Below are 18,166 nucleotides of genomic sequence, written 5' to 3'. Positions count from 1 at the left end.
AGCACGCACACACTATTTGAATGGCAATGTTCATCAACATTGGGGGTGCCCCCCAAAATATTTTATTGAGGGGCCAATGGGACCTTATCCCCTAGGAGTAGGCTCCTATGATTTCAGGTAACTCATATATAAACAGCTGTAGCCCTGCTTTGTGCAGAACAGCCTGCCTGGCCGAAAGTAGAACCTCCATGTAGAAGAGCAGCATATCTCTGAATGTCAGCCGCTGGGAGTCCAGCAAATGATCTAAAACTATTACCTTCAATTCCTGCCTATGAGCTTCCTCTAAGTACCCGATTGGCGGATTGGGTGCTCCGCTTCCTGCTCTGGGATCTCAGAGAGCTGCAGGGAAAAGCAAGGAGGGGGGAAAGAAGAGGAGGAGGAGGAGGAGGAGGTCTGGCTTAAAATAGATGTCTCCGCCTCTGTTCCCCAGGTGGGTCTCTGCCACCACCACCCCAGTCTCCATCCACTCTCCCCTGGCTCTGTGCTGAATCAGCAGCCTCCAGTGCCATGGCCGAGTCCCCTGGGGGAGGCACAGAGAGGTGATTTCATCGGCTGGATGTTGTCAAGTGCAGCCATCCTCCTCTTTCCTCCTCCTCTCCCTGCTGCTCCTGCTGCTGTACAAGCCAACCCAGACTGATCTCACCAGTTCCGGTCACGTTATTCTGTGTTTACGCCTTCGCTCGCTCCCTCGCTCGCCTCTGCTTCTCCTCTAACCTGCCAGGGCCTGCTGCAAACCACCTCCGGCGCCCACCATTTCCATCACCATCACCTCCCCAGCTTTGCCAAGAGGACGCAGGAGGAGGACGGGGACCGGGGAGACGGGGGAGAAGCAGCCGAGAGAGCCACCATGGAGTCCGCAACTTTGGGACGGGTGCCCTTGTGTGTCCACTGCGCCAGGAGGCTTTGAAGGAGATCCAGGAGGAAGAGGAGGAGAAAACCCAGTAAGGGGGCGCCAGGGGTGGCGGGAGGGGATCTTCCCCCTCCATTCCCTCCCGCCTCCCTCCTTAATACCTCCCCCCCCCGCCACCCGCCGGGTGTTTGTGGCTGACACGGAGGAGGGGAGCGTTTGGATAACCCTCCAGGGGGGACGAGGACCCAACCTGTTTGCCCTTCCTTGCCTTGGCATCTCCTTCCATTGATGACACCGAGCCGTGGCCACCAGTTCCTGCTGTCGCCTCCTCGTTTTGCCCAGGTAAGGAAAGCGAGGCGGCGGGAAGCGGGGGGGGGGGAGAGACGGAGAGGGAAAGATGTGCATATTGAGATCTGTTTTGGAGCAGAAAGAGAGAGAGAGAGAGAGAGAGAGAGAGAGAGAGAGAGAGAGAGAGAGAGAGAGAGAGAGAGAGAGAGAGGATTTTCCTAGGAAACCTGAATACAGAGCAGCTGCCGCTTTCTGGAGATGGTGATCCCACTGGCTCCCTGCTAAATAATAGAAGTTTGTGGATTGACTGGTTGTTGTTTTTTAAAAGGGTCGAGCTGCTTTGCAGTCCTAGAAAGGTGGAAGGGGGTCCCCCAGAGGTCATTTAGTCCAACCCCCTGCTGGTGCCAGGAATCCATGGCACAGACTCAACTCATCCACCTCTGGTTAATTTCAGGGGAAGGGGGTCATATAGGTCAGTGTTCAGAGCATGCAGAAGAGCATCCAGAGTTCAGTCCCTGGCATTTCCAGGTAGGTACGGGAACAGCCCCTACCTGAAACCATGGAGAGAGGCTGCCAGACAGTGTTGGCAATCCTGAGCTGAATGGACCAATAATTTGGCTCGGTATAAGACATTTCCTCTGTTCCTAAATTCAACAAAGGGAGGTGTTGAGTTTCGGGGCAGCAGAGGTGGGGACTCCTCAGGCTTGGAAAGTGCCTTTTTAAGCCCAGATTGGAGTGGGTGGGAGGGATCAGAAAATGCACTCTGCTTATGCTCAAAGGCAGTTGCCCTAGGCAGAAACAAGCAAGCAGCAATTCAGTTTCCCTTAGTGCAAACACCGGAGTGTTCTCCTCTCCAGCTGCAAAGAAGAATGAGAGTCAGCGCCCAAGGTCTTTGAACTATTTTTTTAAAAAAGAAAGCAGATAAAGCGGTGGCTCAGAGGTCAAATACCCAGCGGAAGCTGGTCCATTTGGGCAAAGGGGGCTTTGCCCCACCAACCTGAGTGTCTTCCCTCAGCCAGCCCCCACCTGCCTGCCTCCTTACTTACTCTCAGCCCAGGGGGTGGCGCTGCCTGTCAGCTTCTTCGTCCCCCTTAAAGCGTTGCCTTCATATCACTTGAGCACTCAGTCTGGTCCTTCTGCTCTTCTGACCTGCAATGATGGGTGGAGGTTCAGCTAGAAGACCTCCCAAGGTCCTTTCCAACTCTATGAGTTGGACAAACATCTGGAAAAGAGGTCATAACCACAGGGAAGAGCCATAGGTCAGGGGTTCAGCATCTGCTGTGCGTGCAGATGGCCCCAGCTTCTGTCCAGGTAGGGCAGGGAATATCTCCTGCCTGAAACCATGGAAAGCCAGTCTGGGAATTTATTTATTTGTTGCCTGTATTTATACCCCACCTTTTTCTCCAAGGAGCTCAAAGTGGGATACATGGCTCTCTCCCACCCCGCTTTATCCAAACAACAACCCTGAGAGGTAGAGCTTAGGCTGGGAGATGGTGACTGACCCAAGGTCACCCAGGAAGTTTCATGGCTGAGTGGGGATTTGAACCCTGGTCTCCCAGCTTCTAGTCCAACACTCTCACCACTACACCACACTGACTGCAGACAACACTGAGCTGATGATCCCACTCAGCTTCCTATGTCCCGTTGGGTCACTTCTGGGTGGGCAACCTGTATCTTAGGACTCAGTGGGTTGATTGTGCTCTAGATTGCTGTGTATTCACAGGAGGAGGGGTTACGTTTTGCCTCTGGCAATGTGGACTGTGGCCCCACACATGCCAGTGATGCCACCATCAACCTCTTCCTTTTAAAAGTTTGGTCAGACTCAACGGCTGGACTTTGCTGCGACACACAAACCGAGGCTTCCTCTCTGGAGTTTGTCTGTCTAGTAAAAATGCCACCGGGAGCGATGTCTCTTGAGTTGGAAGATACCAAGGAAAACTGCATTGCCCAGGAACTGGAAACACTTCCCATATAAGGGAGCTGCTTTATATACCAAGTCAGATCATTGGTCCACGCAGACCAATAGCCGCCTCTGCTCTGGCAGGCAACTCAGCCTGCCTGTGTAATCCTAAAACAACCAAAAGTCCTGAGAAGATGAATCTCCAGAGCAAATGTTGTGCTTCTGCGGTACAGCTGTGGAATCGCAGATCTGTCCTATGGTAAGGGTTGTAGCTCAATGGAAGAGCATCTGCTTTGCATCCAGACAGTTCCAGGTTCAATCTCCTGGCATCTCCAGGTAGGTTTCCCACTGGGGGTCAAGGGAACCCTGTCTGAAACTCTGGAGGTCCACTGCCAGTCAGTGTAGACAATATAGGGCTAGCTGGGCCAGTGGTCTGACTCAGTGTATGGCAACTTCCTATGCACCTTGTTTCCTCTTTTCCACAGTCACTTTCCCTCTGACCCACATGCCTTTCTTCTCATGAAAGGACCCCCTTCTTTCCTATGAACCTGGTTGAAATATTATAACCAGAAGCCCTGGTTTGGTTCCCAAGTGCCCATTGGGACTGATAGGGCAGAAGGCAGGGAGCTGAACAGTAGGTGGCGCCAGAGGAAATGACAGCCAGAGCAAACGGCTTCTAGTTTGGGCCCCATCCTCCTCCCTGCTGAGTTCTGCAGGGGCGACAGAGCAGAAAGCTGACAGTCAGGGCCACCTTCTGGACTGGTTGCATGTGAGAAGGCAGGCAAGTAGGGAATGGCTGAAGGCAGACTGAGGCTGGTGGAAGCACCCCGGGTGCCCTTACGGACAAGCCTTGACTGGTTGGAGGTTAGATGGGCAGATCAAGAGCAGAACCTCCCCGTTCCAATACTAATACTAATAATAAACATTCTTGCTAGAGATGTTTACTTGGCACGTCCCTTGATATTAGTTAAGTACCTAGAGAACATCACTGTATTCTCTTGGGTATATGGTCTCAATACTCCTTAATGCATTTGTACCTACTTTGCAATTGCCTTCTTGTATTTCAAGATTTTAGGTCTGCGGTTATACAGAAACCCACAAGGGAAAAGCACCTGAGTTTGCTCATTGTTTGTTCATTTATTGTTTAGTTTATAAATCTTTCCTTTAAAAACAGTAAGCCACTTTTAATAGCACCAGTGGAAAAGCAAGATCTCAATGTGTGAAGGGTGCAGTTCGAGAAAAACGTAACCAACTCCCATTGTACTCAATGGGGCTTACTTTTGAGTAGGCATATAACATTCCACTGCTCCCTCTCTTATGAATTGGTGTCCTTTATGAGGTTCCCAGGTGCTGATCTTTTCCTGGGAAGATATAAGACATTGTTCTGCATCATTGATTTATTTTATTTGCATTAGGAGCACAGTCAGAGAAATATCTGCTAGAGGTTGGTTGGTTGTTGCCTTGAAATAGTTCAGAGGCTCAGTGATAAAGCATTATGTGAAAGCAAAAGGTCTTGAGATCAATCCCAAGTAAGGTTGGGGGAGACTTCCTGCCTGGAGAGATGCTGGAGAGATGCTGTCAGTCAGTGCCAACATTACTGATCTAAATGGACCGCTAGTTTGACCCTGTATAAGGCAGCTAGCTCTCTGTGTTTCTGTGCTCCTGGGCCATCTTTTAGGCTGGTGGCTGACAACTTTAAAAACCACATAAAACTACATAATCATATTCTAATAAAAATCTAGTCATTTGAAATAGGTGTTTTAAAAGTTTCACATGGCAGCAGGGCACGTGTGTAACATTAACTGAAACAGTGAAATGGTTTAACACCTGCAACACTATCATTAAATTGTTTCTAGATTCAGACCAGTATCTCAGCTGGAAACCAAAAGAGATGGATTTCTAAGGCCTGTTTAAAAACCCTTGTTGATGGGGCCAAATGTATCTCTCTTGGGAAGGGGTTCCATAAACATGGAGCCACCACCAAAGAAGCCTTGTGTCTCACGCCCTCCAATCCCAAGGATCTTAAATGTGGGTCTGTAAGCAAGCCCTTCAGAAGTTGAACTCGAAGGCAGGTTCAGATAGGATACCATGTATTAAATTCAGCTAAGTGCCTAGAAGAAGAAGTTGCATAAATAGGCTTTGACACCACTTTGCAATTCTGTGAGCGCATATCTGGGTGTAAGCCCAGCTGAAAATGGGACTTGCTTCAACAGAATTGTGTTGAAAATCACCTAACCTACAATTTTGTGAATAATCTTGATTTCTCATTCAGTATCTAATTAAACACCATATTTGGAATTTTTTAAAAAAGCTGTTTTATTTTTATTTTTTGCATTTATAAACCACCTTTAACTTCTAAGGAGCACAAAGTGGTGCACGTGGTTCACCTCCTCCCCATTCCATCCTCAGAGCAACCCTGTGAGGTAGGCTGGGCTAAGAGATGGTGACTGGCCCAAGGTCACCCAGTGAACTTCATGGCTGAGTTGGGATTCAAACCTTGGTCTCCCAGGTCATAGTTTTCAGTTGGCAGAGCGTGAGACTGTTAATCTCAGGGTTTTGGGTTCGAGACCCATGTTGGGCAAAAGATTCCTGCCTCACAGGGGGTTGGACTAGATGACCCTGTGGCCTCTTCCAACCCTACGATTCTGTGGTTCTGCTCTGTGCAAGAACAGCAGCCTGTTTGATTTGTTTTTATTCAAACAGGTGGAACGTGCAAATATATTCAAATATATCAATTGCTTGATTTGTTTAAAGCCAATGTCTTTCAGTACATCAGCCTACAGGACTCGCTTGAGAGAGGGTAGCAGGAGAGGAGAAGCAGCTCCCTCTTCCCGCAAGCCACTATTGCCGTGAGAGCAACTCATGAATCCACGTCTAATTCCCTCTAGGCTCTGACGGTTGACAACTGTGTTGCGATGGAGACCCTGTCCCTGGAGCACCATATCCAAAGTGTGCAAAGACACATTGCCTTCTTGAAGAAGGAGCAGATGGAACTCCTCCACGATTTGCACCTGGAGATCCTACACTTACAGAAGCACTGCACAGGTGAGCTGAGTGGGTTGTGGGGCAGGGAACCGGTGGCCCTCCAAGTCTCGTGAAGCTCCCTGACCACTAGGCATGCAGGTTGGGTCTGTCGGGAGTTGTGGGCTTCCAGAAGGTATGGGTGTCCTGTCTTTCACTGGAGGGAGATCTTGAACTCCAACCTCTGCATACTATCCTTTGCTTTTTCCTGTAGGACTAATTGCAGTCGTTAACAGTCATCAACAGGTTTACCGTACCCATTGAGTCAATCACTCATCTCCTACCACCCTTCTGAGAAAACTCCCACCCCACCATCCCACTATATATATAGGTCTGGTGACTTCTGTTTCAGTGTATCTGAAGAAGCGTGCATGCACACGAAAGCTTATACCTAGAACAAACTTAGTTGGTCTCTAAGATGCTACTGGACAATTTTTTTAATTTATTAATTTATTTCCAATGCCTGCTCCTGCCCAAATCGTTCAGACTTTATTCACTATGGTGCATCGGCAAGGCAAAGGTCCAAAGGCACTGCAGGTGAATTGCATGGCTTAGGGGCAAGCTAAGAAGTGGATGCAACCAGAACAGGCCAGGTACAGTCTATTTGCGCAGCAAGCAAGAGGACTCTCGGGACTGGACAAGGCAAGCTCAGAAGGCTCATCCACAACTTCCACTTGTCCCACCACTTTCCCCTGAGAAAAACTTGCACTTTGCCATTGAATTGGAGCAAATGTCAAAATGGGTTTTCTGCGAGTTGATTCAGTGGTAAAGAGTGGGTTTTCCCAGGGAAAGTGGTGGGTCAAACATAGAACCTCCCAGCCCCGTGGTTTCTAGGCATGGGGCAAGCAGAAGTGTGTACAAGCCCTGAGTTGGTTGATGTTCTCGCTGGAATTTCCAGGACCTAGGAAGGGGAGTCAATGCCAGCTCAGCATCCAACTTGTCTCTTCCAAGGGAAAAGCCTTTCTATTAGAGAAGGCTCTGGAGGGAACTGGCTAGGGTGTCTGGTGGTAACACAGGGGAAAGTTCTTTCCCTGACAACAGGCTTGAACCCTCTCCTGAACTGCAGCTCCTTGCATTCCTGCCCACCCAGTGACATAGCATGGGGCAGTTGCCCGGGTCTCAAAAAATTTAGGGACACAAAATTTCAATACCCAGTGCTGCTTCAATACAGTTGCTTGCTTCTGTCACTGGGCTCTGTTGAAAATGACTTCTTCATGCAAACCAGGAAGTGACCTCTCCAGACAATGGAACAACTCTTCATTTCTTATCTCTATAGCTGCGATCTCCTGGGTGATGCAGATGCCACTAGGCAGTTGAATGCACATGTGTACTCTGTCCCTTTCCCTCCCTCCCATCCCGCTCTGCATGGCCCTGGGCTCTGGCAACCCACTCTACGCCACTGTGCCCACCAACTCCCTCTCTGGCTCCAAAGTTTCTTGGGGCTCCAGCATTGCTTTTTGGACTCCACTGGGACCTTCCCTGGGGTCATGTGGTTCTAACTCTCCAGGCTCCTCCCATCCCTCCTCCTGATCTGACCGTTCCCTCCACGCCACCTCCAAGGGCCTCCAGCTCCCCTCAGTTCCAGCCAGCATGGCCAGTGGTCAGAGGCAATGGGATTTGGAGTCCAACAACATCTGGAGGGACCACTGGATCCCCATCCCTGACAAAGAGCATCAGTACGTACACACAGCCAGAAGTTTCTGGTCATAGACCCAACAGCTTCTGAGAAAGACCTTTAAGAGTCAGACGGCAATTGAACACATTGGTGTTGGGAGACTGTGTAATCTGCTGCCTGGAAAGATTTCAAGGATGCCAGAGCAAGGCCACATTCACACCCTATATCTAAAGCACTATGGCACCACTTTAACCAGCCATTGCTTCCCCCAAAGAATTCTGGGAGCTGTAGTTTGGTGCTGGGAGTTGTTAGGAGAACCCCTATTCCTCTCCCAGAGCTACAGTTCCCAGAATGGTCTAACAGTCAATCCCTCTTCCCTCTTCTGAGTTTTGTATCTCAGGGGGTCTCCTAGCAAATCTCAGCCTCCTTATCAAACTGCTGCTCCTAGAATCATTTGGGTGAAGCCATGGCAGATCAAAGTGACACCTCGATGCTTTAAATGTATGGTGCAAATGTGGCTTACGTTAGTAATCAGTTCTCTAATTGGTTTCCATCTGGGAATACACGTTGAATGAAAGAGAGAGGTTTTTCTACCACATTCTCTCTCTGTCTGTCTTTTAGGAAACGCAGTTGGAATTGTAATTAGGGTGGTTGGGCTAAATTTGATTTCAATGCAATCCAGTTTAAGACGTTCCTTTCTGTTAGGGCGGACGACTAAACAGTGTTTTGAGTTACAATAGACAAAAGCCTGGGGGTGGGGAGGGGAACATATGAGTGTGAGCATTTTGTTAATCCAGCAGTCCTTTGCCTGATCCAAGATTGTGGGAGGGAGCCACTGTGGGGGAGGGGCAAAGTACATTGTGTGTTACAAAGCCATCATTAAACCCCCTGTGTCTCCTCCTCTTCAAAGAGGATTAATTTCAGCCCTGTGCCATGTGCATCAGTGTTAAGTGATCTCATTTGTACCGGTTTTGGCGCATGGGTGGGGGACGGGCGGGCAATCGCGCATCCAGCCAGCTTGCAGAAGTCTCTTCTGAAGAGACAAAGGAAGCTGTGGATCCAATATTTAGATTCCTCAGTTGCTGCTCAAGTTCCAGAAGTGTAATACGAAAGAAAATCCGAGAAGCAAAAGGTTGCCAACAGAGAATGAGGAGATTAACTTGGCTTTGGGTTAAGTCATTCTTCCTTGCGCTTGACCCAGAAAGTGCAGCTGGCGCAAAATGCTGCAGCCAGGTTGCTGACAGGTGTGAAGCCCCCGCCAGCATATATAACACCTGTTTTCAGAGATCTGCACTGGCGGCCCATTTGCTACTGGGCCAAGTTTAAGGTGTTAGAATATAAAGCTTTAACAAGCTTGGGACCAGTTTATGTGCAGGATCACCTTAGCCAATATATGCCCACTTAACCTTCTTCCATCTGTGGAACTGGCACGATGACGGGTTCCCCATAATATTTGTTCTGCAACTGTAAGAGAATCAATCTTTTAGTAGGTGGCGCTGTGGTTTAAACCACAGAGCCTAGGACTTGCCGATCTGAAGGTCGGCGGTTCGAATTCCCGCAACGGGGTGAACTCCCGTTGCTCGGTCCCTGCTCCTGCCAACCTAGCAGTTCAAAAGCACATCAAAGTGCAAGTAGATAAATAGGTAGCGCTCCGGTGGGAAGGTAAACGGTGTTTCCATGCGCTGCTCTGGTTTGCCAGAAGCGGCTTAGTCATGCTGGCCCCATGACCCGGAAGCTGTACCAATAAAGCGAGATGAGCGCCGCAACCCCAGAGTCGGTCATGACTGGACCTAATGGTCAGGGGTCCCTTTACCTCTACCTTACACTTTGAAACTCCCTGTGCATTGAACTCACTCAATTTCAATAGGGGAAGGATGAGAGGGGCAGGGCCCTGCAAACACCAGAGAAGACTTCTGTCCCATGGGCACCATATTAGCAAATCATGATCTTGGAGTGCTCCTGAGGTAGAAACATATTTATGGTTGACTTCTCTATGACCTGCTGGACAACAGTGTATGTATGACTTCCAATGGAGCTCTCCGAGGTCCTGAAGAGGCTTAACCTGCTGACTACAGTACTTAGAACTGCTGCTCTAGATAGTAGGCAGGGTGAGCCACTTCAGGACTTAGGAGAGCTCCTAGGGAGGACATATATTACTGTCCAGCGGTAGGTAGCTTCAGGTCCTAGGAGACCTCCCAAGGAAAGGTGGGTGATGTTGCTTCAGCAGTTTTTGGCTGAGCCACAAGTAGGCATTTGCTCTCTTGTTAGTGGTAAAGGAATATTGGGGGATAATTAAGGAAAACAACTAAGCCTGGAAGACTTAAGCATACATTTACTCCTCACTGCTCAAAATTGTAACCTTCAATCAGAGCTTTGTTACATATTGCATAGGGGGACTAAGCCAAAACAGGAGTGGATGCTTCCCCTCTGCCATCCGCTCTCCTCTGCTCCAGTTTCATTAGAAAACCTTAAATTGACTCGCTCCCCCCCCCAAAAAGAGGCAAGAGATGTATCACTTTGACTACACTTCAGAATAAAGTCGCTCTGTTTTCCCCTTACTTCAGGAGTCTTGCCCACCTGCATTTTCTTTTTATGGAACTGCCAAATGAAATATTTGTTTTACAGTGACACAATCGTACCAACAAAGCAGACTGAACTTACTTAATGCCTTCCTTCTGCCTCAAATGCATTAACCTGTTAGGATAGGGGTTGGATTAGTGACCCATGGTTACAGCAAGTGTGCTACCCCCGCCCACTTGCTTCTGCTTGCCTTGCTGCTCTGCAAGTTGTGCATGGTCTTTTAGGTGCAGGAAACGGGCAGACAGCTCCCTGGTGGCATAGAGATCAGTTAGGAGATCCTGCTTGCCCTCCTCTTCCACTGAGGAGACCCGCCCCCCAGGTTCAAAAGCTAGGCAAGGCTGTAAGCCTTATTCTACATCAGGGGTGGGGAACCCATTTTTTTAAGCCAGACGGCCACACCTCGTTTCCAGCATCCTTCCGGGCCCACATGCCAGTGGTGGGCAAGACCAGGAGCAAATGTGGGTGGAGCCACATATGCTAATTTACTCAGACAACACCCTCTGTCCTCTACCCATTATCAGAATGCAAGGATGCATCGTAGTGAAGCAAAAGGTGAGGTGTAGGGTCTGTAGAGAAGGGGTGCAGCTAGAAAACTGCTAGCACATCTGCAAAGCTAAGCAGGGTCCAGTATGGTTTCAAATTGGGTGGAGGACTGTGTGTTGAGATTGCAGGGGATTGGACTCAATGACCCTCAAGATCCCTTCCAGTTCTACAATTCTATGGTATGGCTGGGGAGGGCGGCTTAGGGAGGACCACCCCCCACCCCCGTGAGTCAGATAGAGAGGCCTGGATGGCCGCGGTCAGCCTCTAAGCCCATCCTGCTCCCATGTGTGAGTCATTTCCGAAACACAGTTCTGTTCCCTGAGTAGCCACCAGAAAGAAAAAGGGCCAAACTCTCCAGTCCTTTGTAATCCCCACATTTCCAGTATCAGGTCTTGTGGGAAGATAAACGCTGTTAACAATACAGGAATGAGTCATTTCTTGGAATGAGCCTGACATACGAAAGGTGCAAGTTGGCCCTCCTCCCACCCTGCCTAAACTTAGGCGGAAAATGTAGGCTTCCAGGTCTCCTCACCCCATTCTTTCTGTAGTCCTGGGAAGGTAAAATGGGAACCTTAATTAGCATTGCCATGAACAAAAAAGAAGTGGACGTCTCACACAAAGGGATCGTGAGGATGTGTTTCTTTAGACACTAATCATCAAAACACTCAGCTGAAACGTTCAGTTTTGTTTCTGAAGCGATAATGAAACGCCAGAATTGGGCAATGGATTTGGCCAACTAAGGGAAATAATAGTACCGCTCATTCTGCCTTGGTCAGACCACACCTGGAATACTGTGTCCTGTTCTGGGCACCACAATTTAAGAAGGATATTGACAAGCTGGAACATATACAGAGGAGGGCACCCAAGATGATCAAGGGTCTGGAAGCCAAGCCTGATGAGGAACAGTGGAAGGAGTTGGGGATGTTTAGCCTGGAGAAGACTGAGAGGTGGTATGAGGGCCATCTTCAAATATCTAAAGGACTGTCACATAGAGGATAGAGCAAGCTTGTTTTCTCCTGCTCTGGAGGGTAAGACTCGAACCAACAGCTTCAAGTTGCAAAGAGATTCTGACTAAACAGGAAGAACTGTTTGACAGTGGAATGTTGGTGGACCCTCCTTCTTTGGTGGTTTTCAAGCAGAGGTTGGATTGTCGTCTGTCATGGGTGCTTTGAGATAGTGGAGATTCCTGCATCACAGGGGGTTCGACTAGATGACCCTCGGGGTCCCTCCAAACTACAATTCTATGAGTTTCAAAAAAATCTGCACATTAGTTAAAATTGCATACAAAACTGTCTGCGCCGAGAAAGAGTCACACTGAAATGGTAGTGGATTTTCATGAGGACTTTCTGCTTTCTTGGGAAAACAAAAACTGATGTGGAAATGGGGAGAGCGGAACATAACGTTGGGGGGAAATTGAGAAACTGGAATCGGCAGATTCGCCCATCTCTGCCAGAGAGATGCTGCAGAGTTTTACAATAGCTGCAGGAACGAGGCAGGAGGAGGTGGGCATAAGGCTGCCCGTATTGATTTGCAATAGGATAGCAGGAGAGATCTGAATAGCTTACCAGAAATTGCTGTGCCTAGTCCATTACTTGCATGCTTCCGCCACTGATCTCATTCTCAGAGGATCCGGAGGGGAGGGGGAGGGGGAGGGAGAGGAAGTGAAGGTTCAGCCCTGTTGATCACTGTCTCAAAGTCACAGCAATGACTAGCACAAAGGTGGGGCACCTGTGGCCCTCCAGATGTTTTTGGACCTCCATCAGCCCCAGCTTGCATGGCCAATGGCCAGGGGTGTTGGGGTTTGTTTTCCAGCAACATTGATCCACCACAATGCTCAAGCAAGGAAGGTTAGAGTCAATATGAAAACTATTTAATTTTTAAGAAAGACAATGATTAACTATTACACTTCTTGTTCTTTTCTCAGCCTCCTCATTTTCCTAAGTGCTTTCCCTCCCCTCCCAATTTTGTTCCACCATTGTTCTTAATTTCATGGCAGTCCATTAATTATTTTGGAGGCATCAAATAAGGCCTAGGATAGCTCAGTTGGTGGAGCATGAGACTCCTAACCTCAGGGTTGTGGTCTTCAGCCCCACGTTGGGCCAAAGATTCCTGCATTGCAGGGGGTTGGACTAGATGACCCTTGTGGTCCCTTCCAACTCCACCATTCTAGGGTTCTATCAGGCTCAGTTATTAGAAAGGAAAGACTAGGGAACAAAAATAGACGTGGCACCACGGGAGATCCACGATTTGGACTCACCTGTGGTTCTTGCTTTTGCTTCAAAACACTTCTGCGCATCCAAGCTAAAGGGAAGAAATTCAATTCAGTTGACATTTAAAGGCACATCCACCTAATTCAAACCAAAACACAGCTGTCCTTTGATGTTCTCACTTCCCCAAATTTTGCAACGAAGTTCTCCAACCAAACAATGTTTACAAAAGTTCTCCAATAGAAGTTCTGCAATAAAACAGTGTTTACAAAAATGCATATACTAGGGAAAGTGTGCATGAATGCATATATTAGTGAGGTCATGAGGTCCTCATTTTTAAACAGCAACAACAACACAGAGAGAAATTGGACAAAAAGGGGGAGAACCGAACATAAGGCTGGAAAAATGAGGACGTGAAATCAATTGAAATTGAATTGAATTGAATAACACACACCCCATCCTTAAGCCAGACGTGGTGGAGTTGAGCTCACAAGGGCTGGGGTGAGGAAGGATGGCTCCAGAGTTTCGGCTGAACTCCAGCTCCTGTCACCCCCAAACAGTGGCCAGTTTGGCTGGGGCTGATGGAAGTTGAAATCCAACCACATCTGGAGGGCCACAGTTTAGCCATGCCGATTTAGACTTAAATCTAGAAGAGCTTCCTGGTGGTGCAAGCTGTTCAGTGCCTTGAATGTGGTGGACTCTCCTTCGTAATCAGAGCCCAAATGGCCACCTATCAGAGATGCCAGAGCAATGGGTTTCTGGTAACAGCATCCCTGATAGGTGAACCTTTGAGGCAGCTCCCAGCTCTGTGATTCCAAGGTTCTCCACCCCAGGGACCACAGAGCAGGCAGGAAACTCCGTGGTGACTTTTGCAGCTCATGTTGATGCAGTTTGAAGAAGGTACCCATCCGGTCTTTCCCCAATGGGGACCAAACAGGCACAACTACCTATGTTAGGTAAAAGAAAATTGGAACAAACCCCTGTTAACAGAGGCAGTTGGGACATGTGGTTTCAACTAAACGATTTGCAGGAGCCCATGTTTCATTTCGGTTTTTTGCAGCTCTGTGATCGGCAACAGAAGAAAAGAGACAGCCCAAAGAAGAAGCAATTGTGCTTGAACTGCAACTTTAATTTGCAAACCTTGCATGAGTCATACAAGTCAAAGAATGCAGTGCTTTTTCAGGAGCTGGCTACAGAATGCTCATTCTGTTCTTTGTTTAGAACACTGGATATGAAAAGCAGCCTGTTTGTCACAGGCTCTGAGTGGAGCAGGAGCTGGCCAGGCCAGGACAGAGGAGATGAGTGGCCAACAGATGACCACGGAGAAGGATCCAGTGGGCTGGGAAGGTCTCTACCTGGGTCAGGAGAGCCCAAGGAAGAGGGTCCTGGGGAAAGACCTAATGGGGTGAATTTCCCTTGCCTTGTCTCCCCACCAGTCCTCACAGTGCAAGGCACAGGCCCCGCCTCCACCTCCAGCTGTCAATCAGCTCTTACCATCAGAAAGTTCTTCCTGGTGTTCAGTACGAATCTCCTTTCTTGCAACTTGAAGCCTATGGTGCCACCAACTTTGCCTCCAGGAATGTCATAAACCATGATCTGCACTAAGGCAGGAATGTCCAGCTGCACAAATATAAGATAATAATAATAAATAATAATTTTTTATTTATATCCCGCCCTTCCCGGTTCAGAAAACCGGGCTCAGGGTGGCTAACAACAAATTTAACACACTTAATTGTAAAAGCAGCATAAAATACAGTATAAAAACATAAATAACAATAAAATTCAAAGTTCAGAAATCAATTTGGGGGAAACCCATCTAATAAGCATTAGATAGTCACCAGGGCTAGCTGGCTGAATTAGTCCTGCTTGGGCCAGCGAGGAGGCCAGGGGAGAATTAGCTGTCGGGTCTCAGAGCGGATGATCTTCATAAAAGGGGGGGGGGGAGGGAAGGGAAGGGAAAGAAAAGATCAGGCTGAATTCAAATTAAAGGCCAGGCGGAATAGCTCTGTCATACAGGCCCGATGGAAGGAGGTTAAATCCTGAAGGGCCCTAGTCTCATGGGACAGAGCATTCCACCAGGTCGGAGCCATCACTGAAAAGGCCCTGGCTATGGTGGAGGATATAAGATGTGGGGCTTCTGGCTTACTAGCAGTACATGTGAAAAAGATCTAGGGGTCTTAGTGGACCACAAGCTTAACATGAGTCAACAGTGTGATGCAGCAGCCAAGAAAGGCTAATGCTGTTCTAGGCTGCATCAACAGCAGTCTAGTATCCAGGTGAAGGGAAGTCATAATACTGCTCTATTCTGCTTCGGCCAAACCACACCCGGAGTACAGTGGTACCTTGGTTTAAGAACAGTCCAGTTTAAGAACAATTTGGTTTACAAACTCCACAAAACCAGTAATAGTGTCTTGGTTTGAGAACTTTACCTCAGTCTAAGAACAGAATCCGAATGGTGGAAGGGCACCGGTGGCAGGAGGCCTCATTAGGGAAAGCGCGTCTCGGTTTAAGAACAGTTTTGCTTTAAGAACGGACTTCCAGAACTGATTAAGTTCGTAAACCGAGGTACCACTGTACTGTGTCTAGTTCTGGGTGCCGCCATTTAAGAAGGGTGTTGACAAGCTGGAATGTGTGCAGAGGAGGGTGATCAAGATGATTGAGGGTCTGGAAACCAAGCCTTATGAGGAACAATTGAAGGAGCTAGGTATGGTTAGCCTGGAGAAGAGAAGACTGAGAGGTGATATGATAGCCATCTTAAAATATCTCTAGGGCAGTCATATGGAAGAGGAATGAGCTTGTTTTCTCCTGCTCAGGAGGGTAGGACTTGAACCAATGGCTTCAAGTTGCAAGAAAGGAGATTCCTACTGAACACCTGATGGTAAGAGCTGTTTGACAGTGGAAGAGACGGTGAACTCTCCTTCGTTGGAGGTTTTTAAGCAGAGCTTGGATGGCCACCTGTCATAGATGCTTTAACTGAGATCCTGCATTGCTCAGGGTTGGACCCTTCCAACTCTACAGTTCTATGAATCTATGTCCAGTCCCACCTGTTTGTTACACCACCTGTCCTGTCCACCTATGAGAAGGCAGTAATGCCTCCTCCGTCCCCCAGGTCACAGAGATGTCAATGCAGGCGTGAATAGACACTGGTCTACGCTGCCTGGCAGCAGCTGTCCAGGGATCCATGCAAGGCTCTTGTTTGGTCCCACTTGAACATGCTGGGGGTTGAACCTGCCACCTTCTGCGTCCCCTTTCCCAATGAACATATAGTGTCTTCTGTTGAGTCAGGAGGAAGGGCCCTGACTCAGCGGCAGAGCCTCAGCTTTGCATGCAGACAGTCCCACGTTTAATCCCTGGCACCTCCAGGTAGGGCTGGGAGAGACTCCTTACCTGAAATCCTAGAAGAGCTGCTGCCAGTCAGAGTGGACACTACTGAGCAAGATGGGCCAATGGGCCAATGTGGAGGAAGGCAGCTCCCTGCGTTCTAATAAATAAATAAATAAATAGATAAATAAATATAATAATAATAATAATAATAACAACAACAACAACAACAACAACAACAACAACAACAACAACAATAATTTATTTATTCTTTATACCCCGCCAATCTAGCTGGACTTCCCCAGCTACTCTGGGTGGCTTCCAACAAAATATTAAAATACCGTAATGCATCAAACATTAAAAGCTTCCCTAAACAGGGCTGCCTTCAGATGTCTTCTAAAAGTCTGGTAGTTGTTTATCTCTTTGACATCTGATGGGGGAGCGTTCCACAGGGCAGGTGCCACTACCGAGAAGGCCTTCTGCCTGGTTCCCTGTAACTTGGCTTCTCACATCGAGGGAACCGCCAGAAGGCCCTCGGCGCTGGACCTCAGCGTCCAGGCAGAACGATGGGGATGGAGACGCTCCTTCAGATATACTGGACCGAGGCCATTTAGGGCTTTAAAGGTCAGCACCAACACTTTGAATTGTGCTTGGAAACGTACTGGGAGCCAATATAGGTCTTTCAAGACCGGTGTTATATGGTCTCGGCGGCCGCCCCCAGTCACCAGTCTAGCTGCTGCATTCTGGATTAGTTGTAGTTTCCGGGTCACCTTCAAAGGTAGCCCCACGTAGAGCGCATTGCAGTAGTCCAAGCGGGAGATAACCAGAGCATGCACCACTCTGGCGAGACAGTCTGCAGGCAGGTAGGGTCTCAGCCTGCGTACCAGATGGAGCTGGTAGACATCAAGACCATTAGTTGTCTTCTTTTCAATAGGGTATTCCTACCACTCAGTTGAGGGGCTTGCTCCTGGTGGCAAATGAAGGTGTCAGGGATTGGACTCGAGAGGGGGTGCGAGAGATGAGGAGGAATGGTGGGGATCATGCCCCCTGCTTCTCCTGATTCTGCTGAAGGAGAGGAATGCAGTATTGAATTACAGCAGGGCTTTGAGGAGTTTGAGGGAAGTCACAGCTCAGAGACAGGCGAACAGAAGAGTTGGGAAGTGTTAGAAGAAGGGGGGAGATGTGGAAGGGGAACCAGCTGACACATTGTCACTGGAGAGTATTTCTGATCCCCCTTCCCCCAGAACTCGGCGTTCATTAAAGGTGCAGGAACAACGGAATCAGAGACATTTGACCACAGGTGGCCACTGTAAGGGAAAGTGCTGTTGCTACGAAGGAGGGAGGAGGAACCCAGTTTGGAGCAACGCCATTGTTAAGGCTTGTTGCGTTCTTTTGTCTCTCGCTATTGGGATTGGATAAAACTCATTAAAAGGGACTCTACCTTGTTGTCTCTTCTCTTGTTGCAACCAGGGAAGGAATAGCCTTCCCATAGCCTTGACAGAGCTTTGACAGAAGGCTGCAATCTGATATGCACTTTGTTGTTGTTGTTGTTTAGTCGTTTAGTCGTGTCTGACTCTTCGTGACCCCCTGGACCAGAGCACGCCAGGCACTTCTGTCTTCCACTGCCTCCCACAGTTTGGTCAAACTCATGCTGGTAGCTTCGAGAACACTATCCAACCATCTCGTCCTTTGTCGTCCCCTTCTCCTTGTGCCCTCCATCTTTCCCAACATCAGGGTCTTTTCCAGGGAGTCTTCTCTTCTCATGAGGTGACCAAAGTATTGGAGCCTCAGCTTCAGGATCTGTCCATCCAGTGAGCACTCAGGGCTGATTTCCTTAAGAA

General features: G+C 48.5%; 1 protein-coding gene across 1 annotated transcript in view; it reads left to right on the top strand.

Moving 5' to 3' along the window:
- The first annotated feature begins 381 nt into the window (after window positions 1–381).
- The window catches only part of CCDC92B (coiled-coil domain containing 92B), a 31,082-nt gene continuing 13,297 nt past the window's right edge, over window positions 382–18,166 (top strand). Inside the window, exons 1-2 of the mRNA XM_083587973.1 lie at window positions 382–1,192; window positions 5,927–6,083. Of these exons, the coding sequence (XP_083444099.1) occupies window positions 1,139–1,192; window positions 5,927–6,083 (211 nt within the window). The 5' untranslated portion in view covers window positions 382–1,138. The remainder of the gene's footprint in view (window positions 1,193–5,926; window positions 6,084–18,166) is intronic.

This window comes from Podarcis filfolensis, assembly GCF_964270895.1.
Source record: "Podarcis filfolensis genome assembly, chromosome: 15".
In the NCBI taxonomy this organism is placed as follows: domain Eukaryota; kingdom Metazoa; phylum Chordata; class Lepidosauria; order Squamata; family Lacertidae; genus Podarcis; species Podarcis filfolensis.
This window is presented reverse-complemented; position numbering and strand designations above follow the sequence as displayed.